This window comes from Pollicipes pollicipes, unplaced genomic scaffold (assembly GCF_011947565.3).
Source record: "Pollicipes pollicipes isolate AB1234 unplaced genomic scaffold, Ppol_2.1 Scaffold_3087;HRSCAF=3621_pilon_pilon_pilon, whole genome shotgun sequence".
Lineage (NCBI taxonomy): Eukaryota > Metazoa > Arthropoda > Thecostraca > Pollicipedomorpha > Pollicipedidae > Pollicipes > Pollicipes pollicipes.
In genome coordinates this window covers 6296382-6320239 of record NW_023596225.1, presented here as the reverse complement: position 1 = coordinate 6320239, position 23858 = coordinate 6296382, and the positions used below count along the sequence as shown (strand labels likewise).

Genomic DNA, 23858 nt, shown 5'->3' with positions numbered 1-23858 from the left:
GTCATTACGTGAGATGCCTGTTTCAATATTTCTGAAGGTGGGATGTTCCTTTCAAGTGATGCACGCATTATGTATTTCTCTATTTTAGTAACGTATCCTATCGTTCATATCCCGAGCTATTCATTATAAAACATGTGTACGCAAAACATTGATGTTCTTGTGTATTTGTTGAGGCATTCGATAGCGACCCTGCATTGTTTCATCCGTTTCAACCATTTTTTGGACAATGGCACCCGCTGATGTCATACATTAAGAAACACTCACATACACACGCACACGTAGTATGCGCATGTACATACACTTCGTACATGCACCTGTAAATTTCAGATTCCGCTGTTTGAACTGTGTTAGAATCAGGATCGGATTCGATGCCAGTACTTACCAGTCGTTTTTAATCGAATTTGAATTCGACTAGATCGGCTTTGGCTTAGATTAGAACCGATGTCACCGCGTGGAATTCAGCACAAGCCTGGCGGACGGGTGGTGGCTTTGGTGGACAGGTGGTGCCACCAAGGGCAAGGACGCTTCACGTCCCTCAGCCAAAACAGGGACACACGTCAGCGTAGATCACCGAGGATTCAGCTCGACTGAAAATTCAGTTCAACAAAAACTCAACAGCTTCACTGCATGACCTCCATCGTCTTTGCCGTTCGGAACTGCCCTGCGTTATTCCCCTTCACGGGTCGCCGGGCCGTTAAGTGCAGTCCGCTACGGTAAGTCTGCCACCGTGGCGCCGGCGACCGTGGCGTGGAAATGGGCGTACAGTCGGACACAACCAGACGTCCTCCAGTCCGCTACGGTAAGTCTGCCACCGTGGCGCCGGCGACCGTGGCACGGAAATGGTCCAATCTGGTTAAGGCCGGATGTGCCCCATCGAGCGCGCGCCTCTGTGGTCCTCCGGTAGCCTCAGGTGGACCAGAGGGTTAACAGAGGCAGCTTGTTTTTCATGGCCCTGTGCCCCGTTGGGAGTCGGTTTTGAGCACTGTCGGTCACAAACGCATTTATCTGAAATGGACATTGCACCGCCGGCCGGGCGGCCGAGAGAGAGCGTCTTCTCGCCTTCGGATGGTGCCGTCCGCTGGCTGGCGCCTCTGCCCCGGCGCCTGCCGGGTCGTCACGTCCATTGGGCCCGGGGCGCCGTGCCTGGGACGGTCGGGATTGGTGCGCGCCTGGACCACCCGTCGCCGGCAGCACCGTTATGAGCCGCCGCAGCCGCAATCATGCGGCAGGGGGTACCAACCAGCGCCGCCGGCCGGCCGAAAGTGGGCAACAGGGCGAATCGACCCGCGCACAACGACGCGTTCCGGTGGTGGCCAGCTCGGGAGGGCTCTTGGCGCTGCGGAATATCGCCTGTTTGCTTCATCATGATGAGGGTGGTATTGACCCCTTACACTCCCGCGCAGGGCATCCATCTCCAACAGGGGCAGAGAGGCGCCTCCTTCTCTCTCCTCCTTTCTTGGAGGCATAACATTTATCCAGATGAGCTTTGCCCAGAGCATTTACCAGAGCACTCTTGCACAGTTGCGTGGCTGCTGCAACCTTCACATACGGGCTCGTTTTAAGTTATGCCAGTCCACGCCTGGATAATCATGCGAAGTGCTTTTATTGTTTCTTTAAAGTGCGCCAACGCCACGTACATGCTTGAAGATTGCAAGCTCAAGATTATCTGCAAGGACAGGACCATGGTAGTGCACAAAAAGCCTTTCGTACCCCTTGTACCTAAACGAACGGCGTACGGTTTGACGTGAATCGCACTTGCTGTGGACACGTGGCAACCTGCCCGCCGATAACAAAACGTGGCCTTTGCTCGTTCGATGGAACTTTGAGAGTTAATCATAAGACGTCACTTGAAGCGGCGTATTGAAAGGTGTCAAATGCGTACGGAATATGACAAGTTTTACTTCAGATCGCCGGCTGTCCCCGGGCGGCGGGTCGGCCACCTCTACCGTCACGCTGGTGAAGGTGGCAAAACCACCCCATTTGGCGAGGACTGAGTCGGAGGGCAGAGATCTGCCCATACATGCATGGGGCAGAACCGGTGTCGGCGGGGAATTTCCGCTGTTTCGACCCGGATGTGGGGTGCATGTCAGATCGGTTGCGGTCGCCAGAGTAACAGCTCCATTTTATCCAACTCGAACGAGCTTAATTTTCTGTGACTGAAATGCGTTCTAAAAAAGGTTCTGAGTGTCACCGTGGCGGGATTATAGCTCCCTGTCAAGCACAGGCAGCCGCACCTTCGTCGTGATTGACCTTAGAAAACCTCGTTGCTTGACTGCCGGCATAGCCAAACGCGGAAGCCGCGGTTGTTCCTCCGCGCGGGCCCGCGTGTCGCGTGCCAGGGTGCGGCCGCCGCTGGTGGACCAGCCGCCAGCTGGTCGAGACCAGCCGCCAGCTGGTCCTGACCGGTTGCCAGCTGGTCCTGACCGGCTGCCAGCTGGTCCTGACCTGCTGCCAGCTGGTCCGCACGGCCGGCGAGACAGCATCCACACAACACCGGCGCCAAAGCCGTCCTTGAAAGAGATTAAAAGAATAAGAGCTACGCCACTGATGATGAAATCCACTATCTTCGTCATGATTTGTGTCGCAACCCAGGCGATTTCAGTAAGTGTCGAAGACACTGGGCACTCTTGGCTTTTATTCAAAACTGCAGCGCTGACAAAGTACTTCGTCTTGAAATTATGAGCAAATGAAACAGTTGATAGACACAGCGGTCCAACGTTATAATGGCATAGCTCAGAAAAATGGTAGGAGACCAAAACTTGTATGTGCGCACAATATGCAACAACTAAGCTTTTGTGTTCAAATCCAAGAGAATGGCAACAGTGCTTCAGTTAATTTTGAAGGCAGTACATGTTTGGCGTCGCCGCGCATTTTAAACCGTTATTTCGCGCGGAAAGGAAGTTATTCCCATAAAAAGTACTACTACCATTGGACCTCGACGGCTTTAATCTTCCTACTTTTAGACCTAAAGTGGTTTCATTGAAAAATTCGAACAATCCATTTACCGGCTGGGCATTAATCTGCTGGCCAACGGCTCAATAAGTGGTTCAATGAGTGGTTCAAAAAGGGGTTAAGCGACTAAACGGCTCGATTCTCAAGGAAAACTGGTAGAGATTCAAAAGAACGAGCCATTGAAGAAAACACTCCACATCAACATCAACTAAACGTTTTCGCCAGTATTTCAGCATTTTGTTTCAATGGAGTTTCCACCAAGCGAAATGGAAGTCAGCAAAACATAAATCCAGCCGCCCCTGATTCTTTCAAGACGAACCTTTGTCACGAGCCGCAGCCCTAAAAGAGCAGCCCTTAGTTAAGCTGGGTGAATTATGTAAAACCGGCCCATAGACAACAGGATTTATTTCATTAGGATGGCTGCAGGCCTGATGAGAATCAAGACGGGAGAAAGGAGTTGTGGGGGCGTAAGATATCTCGATTCTTTTTGGAATTTGCCCAAAACGTTCACTGTCACCTCCTTTAGCCACGTTGAGGTCCTAATGATGTGTCATGTTGTGAAAGCGTAGCTGAAGGAAATTTAGAGTTCATTCATAGTGTTCATAGAATGAGAGAATAGAAAATAGTTCATTCAGAGAGTTCATAGAATAAGAGAATAGAATATAGTTCATTCAGAGAGTCCATAGAATGAAAAATTTAGTCGTGATTGGATAGAAAAAATTCCTTCAGAAAAATAATATTGGAATGTGCCGATTGCGAAGAAGTGTTTTAATGTGACAAACAGTTTCGGGCATATGCACCCCGTCAACAAAAAAGGGCAACAGAAGGGCTTTGCACGGCATATCAGCACACCATGCGTCCAGTTGGCCTGTTCAGTGTCTGTGGGATCTGCAGGCATCATATGGCCGGGCAAAACTTTTCAGCCGTCATGTACGTGACCCAGTCAAGTGAACTATCAGTGAAAATTATATAGCAGAAATGAAGCTATCCAGTGCTGTGCGAGCTGAAGACAAGCGTGGACATGGTGCTCGACTGTGTTGTCGCCCCTGTTGCAGTGCGTCTGCGAGCCGCGCCTGCCCAGGCGCGATCGGGGCCTGGCGCCTGAATGTTTCAAATTCGTCCAGCTACAAGTATGGTTTCCATGTGCTCGTCTTCAGAAAGTCCAGCACAACGTCGGAGGCGAGATGGCCAGACTTTTGGTGGTTGCTTGCATTTAATTTTGCGTAAGGCTGGCAGTTCGGCTCTTTTGGACCTCCTTAATAAAAACGGTGCGGATCGAAGTGCGACATAGCACATCTCCCCGTCGCGCCTTGGCAAGCTTCAAGCCCGACCTTTCCAGAAGGTCATCCAGGAGTGCTCTGGGTGCAGTCGGAGGCATCAGCACTCGCTGACTGTCGGGAGCACCAATCGGAGGCATCAGCACTCGCTGACTGTCGGAAGCACCGAGCTGTTTAATCTGATATAACCGGAATGAATGCCCCCATCCATTTTCCTCCCAAACAGCTGTTGTTACCCTGAAAATGGCTACATTACACTGATGGAGGAAGGCACGGGGCAAACATCTCTTAAGTGCTGTTATCGGTGTAGCACAGGACTGACTGTAACTACGTTGTACTTGGGATGTTTTACGTGACACGATGTGGCAGCAAAATGAACTTGGCGGTACGTGTCACCTTCTGGATCTGGTGTAACCCTCGCCTTTGAAAATTAACGTTGCAAAACAATAAGTTAGGCGACCAGCGCAAAACAAGCGCTCCTTAAAAACCGTCTCCATTCTGTCTGACGACTACCAAGTAGGCTTAACTAAACTGCATGCCATTTCAGGGGAGTTTGGGACAAGATCTCTCTACCTAACTTGCCCGGCCAACGCCGCAGCCTCAGATGACCGGACTCCTGTGCCCTCTAGCTTTAGTCTACGCCGCCATCTCCAGACGCGCCTGACGCGTTCTGTCCTGCTCCCCTGGCTTGTCCCGGGCCCTCAGCCCCCTCACCACCTCTATTCTGCCCTGCCCGTCTTGCCCTACTTTATTCGTCCCATCCCCGCCTATAGCTGACAAATATTGATTCATCCTGCCTCAACCTGTCGTGTCCTGCCGTGTTGTCTACCCTCCCCCCGCGATGACTTCTCTTCCCTGTCCTTCCACAAAAACTCTTGCCCGTTCCCCGCGGGCCGCCTTCTCCGCCCCGCTGACCTGACCGGTTGGCCGTCCCGTGCCGGCAGGCTGAGCGAGGGAGCGGTGGGGTGGCGTGACCCGCCCGGCCGCCTCTGACATGGTGACCACTGACCCGGCGGGCGCAGCCTCTGGCCCTGAGGCCGACACCATCGAGATGGTGGAGACGGTGCGGCTGACGGGCGGTGGCCGCGGCGCCGCGCCGCCCGCCCACTGCCGCGCACTCTCCCAGCTGCTCCGCATACGGGTATTTCAGGTGAGCGCCGACGCGTTATTGGGCGGGACCTCGTCCTCGGGCCTATGGATGAAGATGACGCTGTCCGCTCAACCGGGCTGGGCGAGCCTGTCTGGCCTGTGGCGGGATTGGGCTGAGTCGGGCTGGACCGGGAAGTCTGCCCGGGCCGTGCTGGGGCTATGGGACTGTGGGACTGGGCTGGGCTGGGCCACGACGAACTGTGACTGTCCCGGGACGGGCCGACTGCAGGTCGCCAGGTCACAGCCCGGTGTCTTCTCGGCGGCCTGACGTTGTTGGGATGCACGCAGGTCGTCGGCCCATTCCCGCCGGTGTCTATTTCAGCGTCTGTTTCCTTGAATTGCGAAGGTTCGCTATTTTTCCCGCCGCTCCCTCGGGTGCCTTCTCCTAGTATCCTTAGACAGTTAGTTGCCAACAAGCCTCGGGGATCTGGGTTCCGAAGGTGTTGTTTCCATTTTGCTGAGCCCGTACCAGGAGAGGGTGCGGTGGTGATAGTGCTGTCGCGGCCCGGAGGCTCAGGGAAAAACCCAGAATGCAGCTGTGTGAAACGGAACAGAGCGGAAAAGTGTGAGCGCATGTAAAATATGAAAGTAGCGCGAAACACGACGTTTTAATCCATATCAGTCTTGCCCACGCCAAAACTGTCAGTCCGTATCCCATGTAACCGTGTCCAAATGTCAAGATGGATACTGAACTATTATCACACGTGGGTACAGTTCTCAGCTGTGCGTGCAGTGTTTACTGATAGGCACTCATTCGATTATGTACCGTATGCTGCGACACTTACACCTTAAAATAGGCCTTGCCAGACATTGCTGAATGTTCGTTCTTCGGTGCTGGCATGCTACCTGGTGTTTTAAACCCTGTCCACAGATCTTCTGCGGAATCGGCTGCATGATTTTGGCAGCAGTGGCCTTCATCGAAGAGAAACGCTTCAACCTAGCCATGGGGCTTCTTTCCGGCGCCTTAACTGTTTTGGCCGCAAGTAAGAACCATTTTTACGAAGCGCACTTGGCACATAATGTTTATAAAAATAGTGTTTCGTTATTAATGATATGCATTTTGTTCGGATATTAAAAGAGAATGTTAGTTTTGGGGGGAAATTGTATTCCTCGTGAACTGAGCTGTAACCTGAGTGAACGGCGAAAGCTTGTGCAATAGCACGACCTATTTTGAAGGAAAAAACATGGCTTCACGTGCTCATTGTTGCCTAAATTTGAAACTAATGGTGCCAGGTGCCGTTAACTAAATCAGCTATTCATTCCATCGCATTTGGTTCCTCTTTGAACGAGGTAGAACGTCTTTCAATCAGAAACTGGCATGACTGGCAACATGATTGCCTGAATACATTTTTCTCCATGAATTAGCTTTCACTCAAAATTGCAGGGAACCCACAAATTCATAATTTATATTGATTCATAGTCGCGCAATGGAACGAATGGTGAGAACCTTTCGCAGCGATACGAACTACATGCAGCGGGCATGTTAGCAGCATGTTCTTAGTTCGCGTCTCCAAAGGTGGTCAACCCAGAATTCTGTTTATCATAAATGTTTAAGCTCAAGTAAGAAAAACATTATGCCTCGCCCTTCACCTGCCACACTGCGATTCCCTGATTAGACTTCAGGTCACCCGGTCAACCTCCCCGAGGCGTAGAGTCGTGGTATTTGCCTGCGGTGTGACCGGCCGCCCGGCACCGCGTCGGCGGCGCGCGCGCCGCTCGCCCCTGTGCGGCACGTACAATAGTAAGACACTTTAAACTGCACAACCGTAGCTAATAGGGATATTTCGGCGTGAAATGTACATTATGTGGGCGCTTGCGCGTCTCCCTTCTTTTTCGATATAAGTAGGAAAGGATTTTTATCTTCGATATCATGCTTAATCTGTTACGTTATCCAAAGGCTGTCCTGGCGAACATTTCCTTGGACTTGATGACAAAAGTATGTGAAAATAATAGCAGATAACTTGTAGGCCGTGAATATGTGAACAAAGATCTTCCACTTGGCAAAGTGAGAACGGGCCGTTCGAACAAAATGTCATGCATCGTTCCTGATGTAACCACCTTACCTGAGTTAACGATTGATACTTCAAAGGTGTCGGAGGCAAGCTAGAGACGAAATTTTAGCTTTTTGCCGAGAATACATAATAGTTTAAGCACTTCATCAGAGTACAGCTGGCAGAATAACCTAACTTAGATGCATTGCTTCACAAGCCCGTAAGACACTGTGCGCGACGTGGGCCGAGAGAGGCGATAACAGGTGCGAGAAATGCCGCCTGTCATGAAGATATTGCCAAAAACTAGCCTGACACATTCGGCAAATAATATCAATGGATTTTATCAGTGCCTTTCAATGTCTATCATTCGTGAGCTTTTAGGTGGTGATGGCCCCCTGATGGACCATTTGCGGTCAAAGTCACGAACAGCGCTGCTTGAAAAAATAGCTTGCGGAATCCGATGAGGCTCGGCAATTATAATGAACGAAGTTGATAAGTCGCAATGCGGCGGTCGGTAACTGGCGTATGTATGGGTCGGACTGTTTTGAGGTTTGCTAACGAGTCGGACGGTTCTGAGGATCGATGGCGGGTCGCCGCCGGACTGTCCGTCCACACCGTGCGGTTGGTTTCCCGCCTTCACTTTCTCTAATTACCAAGATCTGACAATAATTCTTAAAAACGACGCAAAACTATGGTTTCTCCATGAGAGCGCGTGATCGCCGGTAAGCGTCTATGAGAGCGCGTGATCGCCTGCACATGTCCACGAGAGCGCGCAACCGCCTGTACATGTTCACGAGAGCGCGCGATCGCCTGTACACGTTCACGACAGCGCATGATCGCCCGTAAACGTGGACCCATACTTTTGCAAGTACGATGCTCCGTCCGATTCTCCGTCTGAGTCCGTTCGGACTGTGTCGCTGCGGCGGCGCGTCGTCAAGATCTGAATGCGGTTCCGACACGCCTTCTTCAGCATCGTTGTAGTTTGAAAACCGAACACTTCCCATGTTATTCGAATGTGGGAAAATAAACGCATTGAAATTGTGATGTTTTCGGAAAACTGCACCAGATCAAGCAGCTTGCATGCCAATGTGCAGTCATTTTGAAGCCAAACTTTAAAAGATTTGCGTTATTTATGTTGGAAAGTTGCTCAAGGCTGCAGAGACTGGATGCAAAATGGTGGCTTAAAAAAGACGACGGCCGCCCGGCTGTTTATTATTTTTTTAATCCCATGTTTTAAGAAGGCTCACTTGGTCTGCGGCCTCGCTGGGAGTCCGTGAGACGCCTGCTTTGGCGTGGGACGAGCGGGGTAATAACGCCACAGCCGTGGTCACCGGGGGACTCCAACCAAAAACACGTCAGTGGGGCCATCGGCCTATTCGGGACGTTATGGTGCATACGTTTTGGTGCATAAGACGTTATGGTGCATACGCTATGGAGTTATTGTTTTTCATCAGACTGGCAGGCAGACGTACGCTGAGGCTTGTCATGCACGTACAAATCTACAACTGATGTTGCTGGTGTATTTATTAGCTGGTTTTACGCCGGTGAAACAGGGCAACTTCAACAAGGCAGATAAATTTGAATTAGCATGTATTTTTGATGACTGAAGAAACCGTTGGAAATGCTCAGTTTCAATTTTTTGGATCTGTAGCAGTCACAAGAAATTGAATCACGGGTCTACACAAACTGCACGGCCCGCTTTGTGTTAATCCAAGCCAATGTGTTTGCTTTTGGGGCCGGTTTCTGGAGAAAGGCACTCGGTACTTTGCAGGCTATTAATGGAGCACGGATAAGTGAAAAGGTATGGGGACGGCTGATATTTTGAAGACGGCGAGTTCGCCTACACCGTACAGGTGGTTTTATGTCTCCACCTGCTCTGGCTGGCAAGTCCTGATCTTAGTCCTTGAGGCGCCTAAACATGGGCGAATCCCAGGTTCGCGTGCAATTGCGCGTGGCATGTTTTCGACGCATCTACATTTTTGCTAGTACGATTATCCGTGTTTTCCTCCGTCAGCATGCGTTAACCTCATCGTGCTTTGAGCATTGGTAGCCGAGGTCTGGGCCTGTTCCTGCCCCATTTTTTAGCTGTTTTTTCGATTTGAGAATTTCTATTTCCTTTGTTAATCCCATGGCCTGGTGAAATCGCGGCGCAATTGCGACAATGCAGAAAGACGTCACCGGATCAAAGAGTGTACGCTAAGACTGCCGTAATAATCGTATAGTTCAACTTGTAAAGCATTGTGCTATTTGTTATTGATAACGTCATGAAGGTCCACCGGGCTGGTACAAACATTTGACCAAATAGCAAATATGTGACAAATGTGAGTTACCCGGCTGTGTATGCTAGGCTGGGCCAAGTAAGCTAAGTTATAAATTTTAAAGCTGTTTTCACCACCACGTTTCTCATTCTTGATTTAAGGGATTTATACTTTTCGAAAACGTGTGTATCTTATTGTCCCCGAAATATGCAAACATATCTTCTCTGCATTGCTTGCGCGGAAGGTTCCGAAAGCAGCCTACAGACTCAACCCCTCTCAACACCTGAAATGGTACTTCAGCTCTTTGCCCTCGGCCGTAAGGCTGTTGACGCTCTGCTGCAATGATGTAGAACCAGGTGCGCTCTTCTCCGGCCATTGGCCCTGTTTTAAACTGAAAATTGTGCAAAATTACTGCACGTAAAAATAATGTTTGTATCAAAAAGGAAACAAATTATTCGGGAGGGCATGCTAAAGCATTTTGTGCATTCACTTAAGACGTTGTTTCGATGTACCACATATTTTTTAACCAGAGCATGTGACATGAGCCCTAAATCCTATAGGATGATAGCCTCATAAGTGATTTTCATCATGTGGCAAGCTCCGCAGCACTGTGAGAATCTAACGTTACGAAGGTGAACGTTACTTTAATGTGCCAAGATCACACAGATTTCACGTCTCGCAATCATTGTCTCCACGTCTGCAGGGCCTTATGTCAACAACGAAACCGCGTACATGATTAGCCCGCTGGATGACGGCACTCTCACGGTGATTTGGCGTAGAAGGTAGATGCGAATTGACGGGAACGATCATTTGGCTGTATGGTAAACGTATCTCTTGACGCGGAACCGGTGTTTTGAAAATGCGTATTCCTCGTCTAGATGGGTCATGAAGTTTAGGACCGTGGTTACGCTTTAGCGAGCGGGTGAGGATTCAGAGGTAAACCGGAAGAGAGGAGGTTTTATTGATATTCTGCAGCACCACTTCCACTGCTTCGCCATGCTTTGATTACCATCGCCATCAACTCATCCAAACCCACATTCGGTCGGCTATCTGACAACGTGGTATTGCTGAATTTATGAATAAAATCACCTTGAGATAATCGGGTAGAAAGCAAAGTTGCTCATATATTTTCTGTCTATAACCACGCGAATTCGATTATACGTGCATCGTAACTCGTCCACGCACCTACATCGTTTGTGAATGACGTAATATAGTATAATGGAGCTCCCACATTCTGACTGAGAAATCCTGGTCCGTTAATTGCTTTGGCACTAGGTATGGCATCGGTTTCCGGAAATTTCTGGTAACGGTGAAATCAATCATGGCATGCCCTTCCCAACAAAGTAGAAGCGGTGTTTATTATCTGGGGAGACGTGACTTCGAAAGAAAGGACTCTGAGAGAGGATGACTGGCAAGCTGGTGATGATAGCGTTGATTGGAATTTTAAGGTGCGCCGACTGCAATGGCTGTGTTCAGGCCGGAGAGAGAGAGGGAGAGAGAGAGAGAGAGAGAGAAGAGAGAGGAGAGAGAGAGAGAGAGAGAGAGAGAGAGAGAGAGAGAGAGAGAGAGAGAGAGAGAGAGAGAGAGAGAGAGAGGAGAGAGAGAGAGAGAGAGAGAGAGAGAGAGAGGAGAGAGAGAGAGAGAGAGAGAGAGAGAGAGAGAGAGAGAGAGAGAGAGAGAGAGAGAGAGAGAGAGAGAGAGAGAGAGAGAGAGAGAGAGAGAGAGAGAGAGAGAGAGGAGAGAGAGAAGAGAGAGAGAGGAGAGAGAGAGAGAGAGAGAGAGAGAGAGGAGAGAGAGAGAGAGAGAGAGAGAGAGAGGAGAGGAGAGAGAGAGAGAGAGAGAGAGAGAGAGAGAGAGAGAGAGAGAGAGAGAGAGAGAGAGAGAGAGAGAGAGGAGAGAGAGAGAGAGAGAGAGAGAGAGAGAGAGAGAGAGAGAGAGAGAGAGAGAGAGAGGAGAGAGAGAGAGAGAGAGAGAGAGAGAAGGGGGAGAGGGAGAGCAAGGAAAACGGAGAGAGGCCGATATAACAAAACATAAAGCAGAGGAAAAATTAAGGTGACGATCGCCCCTATGTCGGGCTCTCAGGTTTGCCTGGTACATTTTCTAGACTATTTGATATAGTTACCAAATTTGGTGGTTGCGCAACCACGATTTGCACATGCTTCCAAAATGTCAAGACCCCTGCGGTAAATGGTTAACGTAGGCTTGTGCAAGGCCCTGTATACCACTTTGCAGCAGATTACCGACTGTCTGGCGTTACAGCTCGACCAGTGACGATCTCGCCAGTGTCATTCTTTCTTACTAGCTCCTCTCAAAGATAAATCTTCGGGAGCTCAGTGCTTCTCTTCGTCATTTTTCCACACAACCACTTTCACCAACACACACCACGCCCAACAGTACTCATAGGCATAATCGTCACCAACACCAGTCTAGTTCCTCAGTGATTCTTTAAATCCTCCCAGGTACAAGCGACTCATTTTAAGCACAGTGTTTTTCCAGGGTGAGCGACCGTGACCACGTGGAACAGAAATGTGATCTTACATAATGGTCGACCAATAAGAAGGAATACGTCAGCATACGTCGGGGGTGGTTTCCTGGAAAAGCCAATCAAGAGTTACCTTGCATAAGCCAATCAGGAGGCTACCTTGTCATCCTCGAAGTTGTCTGATATACGGATGCACTGCTAAGCGTTGATAATCGTCTTTCCAAGGGAGTATTCAATCATTGCCGATATCAGTCCGATAGCGAAAACAAGAAGCCACTGATTTATTTTCACACCAGCAAGATGGCCTAGTTTGGATGATTTTTTCCCCAGTATGGTAGGTTGTCTTAGCCGACTATGTTGAAGCGGGTTGACTCCACAAGTGGATAGAAGCCGGTGACTGGTCTCTACAAATTGTAATGTCATGAAGTTCACTGACACTGGGAGTTAACACTGAGGGAGTGATATCTGTCATGCGTTGAGCGATCCTGATGGATGACTTGGTTTGGTTGGGAGACTCTTTCGACCATGGTAAATCATGTTTGATTCATCGGAAGAAATTAAAAGGCTGAGAGAGAATAATATATCTGCCATCGCAAATTTCTCCAAACCCCCTCTGTCTACTCAGCATATGGAACCGCGATGTGCTGCGAAGGGATTGAATAAAACGGTAGAGGTGGCTGGAGGATAATGTCATCCACGTAATTTTTCATTGGCGTTGAAAGCGAGTGCAGCTCCCTATGTTCATTAGTTTCTCTGTCCCCAGGTGTAAGTATACAGCACAGTAGTTACTTTGACAATTTGTATCACTCGTGGAACGTGGAGATCAAGCGGCAGCCGCGGTTTCATCTCCCGTCCATCTTCACTAAACCGCACCGGGTAAGAGCATCTTGATATACGTCCCGCATGTGCACAACCCATCACAGAATAGCGCGCATGGCTTCCCGTCATTCGGCTGACTGGCATGCCTGTTGCGTCTGCGATGTCGGATGTCATATATGTCGCGGACGTGTCACATGAATGGCTGGCATGTGTCGATATTGCTCCATCAATAAAGAGGGGCAATTCAGCGTAGTTTCTTGGTGCAGCTCGGCTGCGTTGTTGGGTTCGACGAAACGAAGTATGGTATGGACATTTCGCCATGAATGTTTGGCTCATTTCGGTTATTGCGGGTGCTTTGTCGCGTTGGTCGTCCTAAGGCCTGTTATTGTTCACGATGCCGACCATACTTGCTCATGCATAGTTGAGAATCATTCGAAAGATCGAAGGCATGATTGCATACATCCCTGCATGCATGATGTTACATCGCAAGTATGGCAACTCCAAACTGTGTCCATGACGCACATTAAATGTTGACATAAGACTAGCATAATGCACGCGTGGTGCACGGAAGGCCCGAGGAGCGTATTGCGAAAGCTGATGCAAATTCGAGTAAGACGACCAAAAGACACATGTGGTGCACATGACGTGACAAAATACGTACTGTGAACGAGCATGCTAACTCCAATATTAGTCAATGTTGTGCTTATTAACACGTCTTACTCTTTCGTGGTTCATGGCACATCTTATTGCGTTGTGGCTCATGACGCATCTTATTGCATTGTGGCTCATGGTGGCATCCAAAGAAGCATTTGACTCTTATGGCCATAGCAGCATCCAATAAAAGGTACAGTGAATCGTCCATTTACGGTTGAATTATGCTTCACATGTTGAAAATAAACAGGACTGCATACGAGGTTTGATCTGATTTCCTAACAGACTTCATGTTAAAACGCGTTTCAGCGTACTGCTCAGTATCCCATGCACTATAAGCCCTTCTTATTTAGTGTCTGAAATGTGCGTCAGTGCGGTGATGCTCTGCTCTAAAATGAAATCCATCTCTTACGTTTACGGGCTGACGTGTGTGAGTGCATACTGGGATCGAACTTAAAGATCGGTCAAGCGATGATTTTCCATTTGATGCCTCCGTCTGCGATGGTGCCCTTCCTGGCACCCCCTTCTGAGGCCTCGCCTGCTACGGACGGCCTGATTTCTGATGTCACTTTCTTACACACTTTCGACGCTTTCCTCTGTGAAATCACCGTCTGACTTCCTCTGGTGGACTTATCACTGGCGGCCGTCTCCTACAATGCCCTCTGACGGCCTCATCCCAGAGACTTTCTCTCTCTGACACCCACCCTTTCCGGTGGTCTCTCCTTCGACACTCCCTCCCGCATCGTCTGATGCATGCACTCCTAAAGTCACTCTCTGGCTCTCCCCTGGTAAACTCGTCTCTGACGTTCCGCTTGGACACCGCTCTCTGACATTCTCTTCCCAGAAGCCCCGTCTGACTCGCGTCTGATCGCCGCCGCTCTGAGTGCAGCGACATTTGTTTCTGACCCGGCAGCCGGCGCTGGGCGTCACCGTGACGTGGCTGGTGGCCGGCGTCGGCAACACCGTGCTCATCGTGCTCACCGTGCTGACGCTGAGTCGCGGTGCGCTGAGCGACACTCTGCTGGCGCTCTGCGTGCTCGAGATACTGCTGGTCATAGGCCTCATGCTCAGCGCCGCGCTCGTTGTGTGGATCGACTACCGCGTGCTTCAAGAACATGCAGTGTAGCGCTGCGACAGTGACGCTCCCCGAGCCGTGCGGTGTCGGCGCCGTCGTGACCGCGTGGAAACGCTTACGTGTTATGGCATGTGTTTGGGCATTAGAATACTCATGAGATGTTATTAGTGTCTGATGATCCTATAGGTTCGAGTGACCTCAACCAGGATATGAGCCCCTCCATCCGCCGCGTGCGCAGGTCTCTCGAACCTATTGGACTGAAGCGCGTCTAGTTCCATCGTCACCGACTGATGTATGGGCCAGTGCAACATTGCTCCAGCTGGGTGTATGCTGAGCCTATTTTGCAAATGTTTGGCACCAATCAAAGAATAACTGAGTGTTGAAACTGCTCGTGATGTTTCACTTGCAACATCAATGAATCCAAGTGACCGGATAGATCAAGCAATGACGGTCATGTGATGCTACACAGCGCAGCGCTGGGTACGGACCCGGAAAACACCTGTCCATGTTGTGATGTAATTATTCATCTAGCTCAGCATCATTTCAGCCATACTGCCGCGTACTCGAATTGCACGGGGAGCTCTGCAGATGATCTTGCTGGCTTGCTGGCTTGCTGGATCTTTTGTTTTCTACGGAGACATGTTCATATGTCGCGACCAGGGGCGGCGCGGCAGGGGAGGGGGGGGGCGGGGGGGGGGCGGGCAAAGGGGACAACTGCCCCTACCAGCAAGCAGGAAAGCAAGGTAGCGGATAAAACAGGCTTTTTCCCTTCCCTTTTTTGGAGGCCCCTTTTCCCCCAACTAAATGCATTGTACCCACACAATGAGTTCCAAAATCCAGACCGAGGAGGCCTCATAATTGAACTATACAGTGATATAGCTGCCTCAAAAGACCCTCTGCTACATCAATAGATATGTCTTCTGGGTCCTGGGGCCATATTTGCGCCTATGGTAGCCTATGGTCTTGATCAGGAGGCCCAGTATTGTGTTAAGGAGGTCCGCATTTGCTGGCTCAGGAGGCTCTCGTTACAAACTAGGAGGCCCCTGTGCTGATTTAGGAGGCACCCTTTTCAGCTAGGAGGCCCCATTTCTGGAGCAGAAGGCCCCATTTCTAGAAGAGTATGTCTTTTTCATGCATCAGATGGCCGCTGTTCCGGATCGGGACGCCCTGATTTGGGACAGCGAGGTCTCTTGGATAGATCTGGAGGTCTCCTTCGTGAGTCGTAGCATTCCGTTCTAAGTTAGGAGGCCTCCCTATACATTGGTAGGCCTTGTTTTGGGTTAGTGAGACCTTTTGCCGAGTGATTGGATGGCCCCTACTCCAGAATTTTCAAATGTCGATTTTTATTTACTGGGATACGATACATGTAACGGTTTGATAAAGGGCACGAGCCCTCGGTGCACGTCCCCCTCGAAAAGGACGCTGCGCTGGAAACCCCTTGTTAGAACACCTATTTTGTCCCGGAGACACGCTGAAAAATCCTTCCCCCCATCTCAAAATCTCTGGCACCGCCCTTGGTCGCGACGATGTGTTCTGTGTATCCTCACAACTTTCATGCGACCATATTTTCTACCTTTCAAGAAGAAAAAAAGAAGTTTGTCTGGAGCTAAGAAAAAGACCCAAACGTTTGGCGTTAAAAATCTTAAGTGGTACTCTCATATATTTATATGCCAACCCTTCTTCAGGAGGCTAATCAGCCCAGATGATTTCCGCAAACAAACCGTATTTTGAAAGTCATTCAGCACATCAGCAATCGTAAACCGAAACGCATTCAGGCCGGTTTGCTGGCACTTGCTGATATCAATCGGACGTAGCCATTCCTCTTAACTTTTGTAACGACATTGCATGGGTTGAAGGCCAAAACACCAGCCCGAATATCCACTTCCCCGGCAAAGGTCAGATCAAGCTCGTCTCTACACTGAGTGCGTATGTTCTGATAGCGAGTGTAACAAAATATGCACCCTCGCTAGTGATTATTTAGTTATCATCGAGATGTGAACAACACATACCTTGACATCAACAGGACGCAATGCAAATCTTCGTGGTCTCGCTTTAACACAACTACACAGGAATTTGTAATCGGTTAATGAGCTTGGCTCTGACAAAAGAGGCGACCGGTGGCTCTGGGACGACGAAGCTTTATTCTGCAGCAGGCTGTTCAGCATCTTCGGCAGGCGGCTGATCACCCGTATCCGCGTTTTCTTCTTCAGCCTGCTCCTCATCTGAGGCCATTGGCGCTCGTATAAACTTCCAGTACACAAAGCCCAGTACCAGCAGCAAACACACGGCCACTGCTGGTAGAATAATCGCCATAGCTTGTGCTGACTGAGCGGCGCCCCCGGTGGATCGCATTCTTCCTGCATTGACCGCGTCAAAGATCTCGTTGTTGCCTAGTTTGCAACGGAAATCGCCAGTGCTATGGAAGAATAGCTTGATCCGTCCAGCAACTCCCGCCATTTCTTGGTCTCGGAATCGGGCAAAAAGCCACATGTGACCTGTTCTCGAAAATATCCAGTAAACCGGATTGTCCACTAGTTGATCCCAACAGATATTTCTAGTATGCATTCCGCTCACATTGTAGAAAATGCTGAAGTAGGAGCACGACAATAGATCGTTGTCAAACCACCACTTTATCTTCGGACGCAAGCCTAGCATGGCAATCCGTGCATCTACCGTAACCATCGGTAGTTTGCAACGACTTGCGGTTACCACGATGACGCAGTGCTGGGTAAATGGGGGCTGGAGATCTTTTAATGGGGCCAAACCAGCGCTACTTAGCGTAAAGCTGTCGTCATCCGATGTAACCTCCCTCCAGCACGCTGGTTTTTCTGGGAGATCGTACACATCCGTAGAAGAACCAACGCTCGAACATGTTTCTCCGGATGTTCCCTTCGGGCATACGCATTTGCAGTCCTTGGTCAGGTAGCCTAAATTTTTGCATGACTTAGAGCCACATTTTTTCCCGAGTCTTTTGTCACATTTGTAAATGGTGTTAAGCAGCAATTTGTCGTAGTGGGACAAATGGGGATGGAAGTCTTGAGCGTAATCTATCATATACAAGTACTTTGGATCGTTTGGAACCATCACAAGCTCATAGTTGTCAGTCCATTGCAGGACCCCTTGATGCATTACAGATACGTAGTCGTATGGCATTTTCAAGTTTTCTTCCCTTGAATCGACGCATGACTGAAAATCAGAGAAGGCTGCCCTCCGAAACAAGTCATCATGCGTATAACCAATGTTCTTGAAAGCTATTGCAATAAATTTTCTTCTATCTGATCTGCTCTGTGCGTTTTGAAGGCCCAGTACGTGACCAATCTCACGGACTGCACCACGCTTTCCGCAGTTATCAGATACGCTAAAAAGAGCTGGGTGCGATAGGTTTTGCCCATACTCAGCCGCGCACGCCCCTTCCTCTCCATAAACACAAAAGTATTCCGTCTCACCTTCTGCTTGACAATTCATGTCAGGAGTTTCTTTGACTTCTTTAAAACGGATGCACGTATTTTCTTCCACTTCCTTTTTAGCATGCTCAAAGAGAGTTTCATTTGGAGGTTTATCCTTACTCAGCATATACTTTATTTCAGCCACACTACCATCTGGTGCAAGCCATGGGACTGATGGATGAAAAAATTTAGCTTTGCCGACCATCATGTCACGGATGCTAACTGGCATGAGCATGTTCTGCCAAACTTCAAACTTCCTAATCTGACCCTCGTCGAACATTCGGTATCCGTACCGAATGAAAATTGAGTTGTAGTCGTTCCATCTTGCCTTCACCTTGGGATCGTCTTCATCCTCCCCTTGTTGCGCGAATGAAAAGCCTATAAAACACAGGACAATCAGTTTCAATATTTCGGCCATTTGGTATCACTCACATCGACATCCTCAATTTCACCGCGAATTTGATCGACTTAATATGGTTACATAGACTACGAAACACTAAACCCTTGACAAAGATGGGAAGAAGACGTAATTGCGTTGCAGCCCCATGCACGTGATTTTCTGCCCGAGAGACTGCCAATAAGTGTATAATGTAATGCGGATATTATTGGGCATCCTGATAATACGGTTCTGGTATGTTTGCAAGTATTAACTGTATGCACATTGTAATCCTTCCAGCAACCGATCACAACTAAGGTTTTTAGCCTCAGTTTTTGTCTGCCGCAGTAATGCGCGAAAAAACAAGCTGTTTCCCATTGAAAGAATGCGCCTAGATTTCCAAGGTTCAGTACATCCAAAACCGTTATTAACACCATACTAAAGCAATACCGTTTGACAGCATTGAAGGGAACAAACAAACAAAAAAACGCTCTTTAAACCCAAACAAATTTTCCTGTTGAAATTTAACGGTTGATATAGATACCGGCCTTCACTTTGGCTTGTGTGTGCAGGCGGGCGCGTGGTTGACCTTAAGCCCTACATCGAGACTGGAAGACGCCTGTTCGCAAGAGGAAGACGCAATTGACCCGACGCTTTTACAGGAACCATTACTGAGGTAAGTTTTTATTTACGCTGGATCCAGTGACAACGTGCTGCCAAAATAAAGATGTAAGGAAAGTGGAAAGGATCCTGGAGTAAAGCAGGACGAAAAAGCCCAAAAACTCACCAATAGCCATGTCATTCCAGCCAATTGGGAATAATTACTCCACTGCCGCTGAGCCGCGTTCTAGAGCATTCAATGACGATTTCCGAAGGTATGCAATCAAAACTTGAGGGGGCAAGTGATATCATCGACGATTCTTGGCTGTGTCTGTTTTTGGTCTTCAATGGTCTTATGGTCTAATGGTTTTACAAGTGGGGCGAATCAGTTGTGGCGGTCTTTGACGGAACTGCGGAGCTGTACGGTACGGAGCTGGGAGGAATGAGCTGATCCCTAGTTAGAGTGGCAGCCGACGTCCTGGGTCACTGTCCTTAACAGCTAGACTATCGTTCGTCCACTGCTATAGCCGTATTTATTGATCTCCATCTTTCTCCAGTGCTCCGACTGCTCATTCGAATCCTATTGGCCGTCTTTAATATTCGATGCGACGAAAAACACGTCGAGAGAGACGAGACTCTTTTATGCCCGCGCCAGCTCTTCGCAGGATTTTACCTCGCTGATTTGCATCAATATGCTCTGTCACGTCGTGTAAAGGTCTCGCCGTCCGCGGGACGCGGCTTGACAATTTTCAAGCACTTCCTGAATGGCGACGGGACTGTTAATTAGGGCTGAGATAAAACGCCTTGGGAGCTGAGCGAGGCTATGTTGTCACAGTACACAAGCCCTGGAGAGACCGGGCCAGGCCGGCAGGGCACATTTCACGCGCAGCCACTCTCTTCTCGGCGCTCGGACGGTAGCATCCATCTGGTGTGGGGGATTCGTCCGGAGCAGTATCACTGTCATCTTTCTAACGTCCGGGAGTGCGTAATCTGATAGGGTGCGTTCTCCGAGATGTTGGCCGTGAATTGCAGTTGGTCTTCACGTATTATAGACGATTTGAAAAAAAGAAAGCGTTTTTGAAATTGCATCCCCGCATGCTACAAACTCCTGGTAGCTTAGTGGGATCGAGCGCGTACTCCCGGTTTACCTAGGCGTGGCGAGGTGGGCTCAAATCGGTTAAGTCGCTTTTTGTTTTTGTTTCTGAGGGATGGCTTGCGGCGGCAAGGTCGACCTGGCCGAGCATTGCGGCACGCTAGTCTTGTGCCACAAAAGGTAGCGTAGAATTTCACGATCGGATGGAGGGTTCACGTAACAGGCACTGCTTAGTGAGGGCTCCGGTCCGACAAATCCATCCATTCAAAAGTTTCCGACCAACTATGTAAGAACTGCCTCCCTGCGACGACCGATGGGTCAATGCTGCCGCTTGCGATGACGCGTCTGAATGGGCAAATGAGCGGACCAATTACTAACAGCACTGTCAGCCAGTCCGCCGCACAGCATGGGCGATTCAGCGCTGGGAGTTGATTGGCCTTTTGAAACGTGCATCCATTCGTTGCTGGCGAGAGGGCGGTTGCGTGTAATTGCTTGTGATAGCGTGCCACCGTTTCAGAAAATGCGTGTAATAGCCACGCAGTCCCAGCGATGAAGTTTTGTTGGTGATCTGCAATGGCACATCTCCGAACTTCGACCACAGATCGCATCGCAAAGCAGAAATGTTTACTCCAGATCCCAGCAATGTGGCTCAAACCATTGCAGATCGAAGGGCACGAAACGCTACAGCAATGGACATGCACGTCGCAGCTGTGGTGCAAACGTATGCTGTTTAGTTGACAGATAATTATTGTCCCCAGAAATAATGGTCGGTCCCATTTGATTTCCAACAAACGCAACAACGGCTAAAATTTTGTGAGCCCGTCTAGAAAAGCACTGCCAAGGTAGGGTGTGGGTGTGCAAAAACGATTGGAGGGGGGGGGGAGAGTTTTGGAAGTCCCCATAGGATGACACATATGAAAATTTTCTGGGCTATAGTTAACTTATGTTCTGGTTTCTGGCCACCCAATATACATATACACGCATATATATATATATATATATATATATATATATATATATATGCGTGCATATATTAACTTAACCTACTACATGTTTTCTAAGCTCATGTGTCTAGTTACAGCAATCACATATGGCAGCCTGACAGCTTGCATGAGCTTCGTAAAAACGCACTTGTTTCGTGAAACTGAAGGGGTGTATTTGCACTTCTCTTGCGTACTGAAACGTAAAATATGCCCACAATTTACCACCCTGTGTTTCTGTTATTTTTTGTTGTGTATATGCATGTATTCACAAGAATAGTGTCCCCAACATATTTGGCGTTGCATCACGTTTACATGAAGCTTCTCGACATGTCCCAAATTGTACCGATAATAAAAGCGCTCCCCCACATATCATTTTAGAAAAGGGTTCTCAGCCTTTCCCCAAAATGCTAAGGCGTGTGCCCGCTCTTGATAATGCCTTTCCCTGCTCACTTCATAAAACACGCACTGTGAGCCAGCTGTACTTCTGGGAGACACCGTTCCAAGCTGTAACCCTACCATAAGAAAAGTGACCTCAACCTGCTGTAGTTCGGATGTACGGCAAGTGAAACGACCGTAGTGCCAACGTCACACGCAACGCACGTTGGTTGTAAAAGCGTTGCTGGTTTAGCTGTCTCCCCAGTGACCATGTTCGTCAAGGGAGGTTCAATATCCGTCCAGAACCGCGAAGTGAAATAATTTATGCCACAGCTTTGACCATGCGGGCTTTCAAGCCTTGGAACAAACTCCGATGTCCGGCGTTGCAGTCTCCATTGTTGCAGCCTGGTTGACTGCCTTGTTGATATTTGGCGGTGGCCGGTGAGTAGTGGACGAAAACGGCAACGTTTCTGAAAGTCAGCGGTGATAAAATGTACTTTGAGTCGCCGACCTAATCTTCGCGACCAAAATTGTCGTCAGCATTTTAACGCGATAATATATGACAATAAATGGCAATGACGTCTATGTCCAGCAGCGCAATCAGAAATCGGCGTAGTACCGAAAGCCTCTTTTGTCACCGCAACTTGCAGTATCATGCACAGCAAACGAAACGTTCATTTACACAATGCCATTCAACTAATACCAGAATATGTGTTGCCGCGAGGAATGCCGGCGCACCGGCGCCACGCCGCGGGATAGTTCAATCAGAAACAAACAGCCTTTCTTCACCCTCGGGACTTACCTTGTCCTCACGTTAAAGTTCGACCTACGGCTGAACTTGCCATCCTCGACCGTTTTAAAAAACGGCGAAGGACTTCGACAGCCGGGACGGTTAAGCACGTGACAAAATTTTATTTGGCCGGTGGCAGGTAACGCTGAGGGATAACGTTCAACATGCAGGCCTTCTCGAGGCCGCGTCTTCTCATGGAAGCCACGCGTGCGCTTCGAGCCCGACCCTAACCATAGTCATACTCTCCACCATACTTGAGGCATGCTCCAAGCCTGGCACGGCATGTGTTGCCTGGTGGGCTTCTTTCGATGTTTTTATAGGTTTAAAATAGGTTTGTAGGCCGCCTGGAAAAGAAGGAGTAATATATTGGGTTCCGGGTTGGGCTCACATTGAGGTGAAGGCGACTTCGCAAGTGCTGGGCAAGAAGTGGTGGGGGCGTGCTGGAAAAAGAATGCATCGGAGTCGCGGAAAAAGGGGATCACGGAACTGTTTGAGGGATGCAAATGTCGGCTGTTTCACATTCTTGTCATGCTGGGTAAGACACAAAAACAAAAACATAAAAGAACGGAAAAAAATCCTTTACGGCTGTGATCCGCCTTCAGAAGATTGTTTCATGCTTTGACGAACCGAAGTGACCTGAAATTCCGGACTCAGGCTTAACGATTTCCCGCCGTTTGAACAATGAAATGGGATCTACTTCCACCAACACGGTACAAAGCAGCTATCGGCGATCCTAGCGTCTCTATTACCCTTTGCATAGAAAAGTTCATGCAATTATACAGAGTGTTTTGCGGACATAAAGGGTTTTGAGCTCCTATTGAAGTCCTGAGCGGACCCTGAGCTCTGAAAACTCAGAGATCATCTCAGTAGTCCGAGGGGCTTTAGGGGCCCGGGGGCAGTCCCTCAGCAGCATGACAAGCTTATCTTATCCACTGATCGTCCTCCTAACACAGGTGTCCAGGCGGGTCATTTAATCATAGATATATGCTCTGACGGCCAGATGAGTTGTTGGGCGGCAGTGGACTATCAGCAGCCAAACGAAAACTTCGATGGCCGGAAGGGGCCACAAGCGATCAAAAGTTCCCCTTCGCGACCGGGGAGGCTGGGCGACCAGTTAAGTCCCTAAGCTGTCAGAGAGGGATCCCAACTACAAGAGGCTCGTCATTACCCAAAGGGGCCCCTCAGCAGCCAGAAGTGCATTGATCAGCAAAAACGGCTTGTGAGCGACCAGAGGGGCCCTGGATACACAGAGGGTCGAGCGGTGAGCGCGGCCCGTGAAAGGATGCTGTCATGGGGCTGACGTCGAGCGGAGCTTCTGAGACGTTATGCTAAATGGCGTCACCTGCTCCTCATCCTGGCGGAGAGGGTGGGCACAGCGGAGAATCGATCGCTGTATCTCTGGTTTCTCCGGTGCGCATTTTAACGATCACACTAAAACGGTCCAGGAGGACCTAGGTAATTCCGAAGTTATTCTATGTGCTGAAGGGACTTTTTCGTGGCAAAAGGGACCTAACTGTCGACTCGAATGCACACGGTGGCCA

The 23858-nt window shown here is 49.3% G+C and overlaps 2 protein-coding genes across 2 annotated transcripts in view; one reads left to right on the top strand and one right to left on the bottom strand.

The window, feature by feature from the left end:
• Positions 1-15037, top strand: part of LOC119090665 (uncharacterized) — a 62016-nt gene extending 46979 nt beyond the window's left edge. Inside the window, exons 3-6 of the mRNA XM_037213515.1 lie at positions 5174-5379; positions 6250-6361; positions 12873-12985; positions 14493-15037. Of these exons, the coding sequence (XP_037069410.1) occupies positions 5224-5379; positions 6250-6361; positions 12873-12985; positions 14493-14705 (594 nt within the window). The 5' untranslated portion in view covers positions 5174-5223 and the 3' untranslated portion in view covers positions 14706-15037. The remainder of the gene's footprint in view (positions 1-5173; positions 5380-6249; positions 6362-12872; positions 12986-14492) is intronic.
• A 1262-nt stretch (positions 15038-16299) lies between these two features.
• Positions 16300-18607, bottom strand: LOC119090632 (uncharacterized). The gene has a single exon (XM_037213474.1). It carries the CDS (start codon positions 18516-18518, stop codon positions 16794-16796), a length of 1725 nt encoding a protein of 574 aa, XP_037069369.1. The 5' UTR covers positions 18519-18607; the 3' UTR covers positions 16300-16793.
• Positions 18608-23858: the final 5251 nt, after the last annotated feature.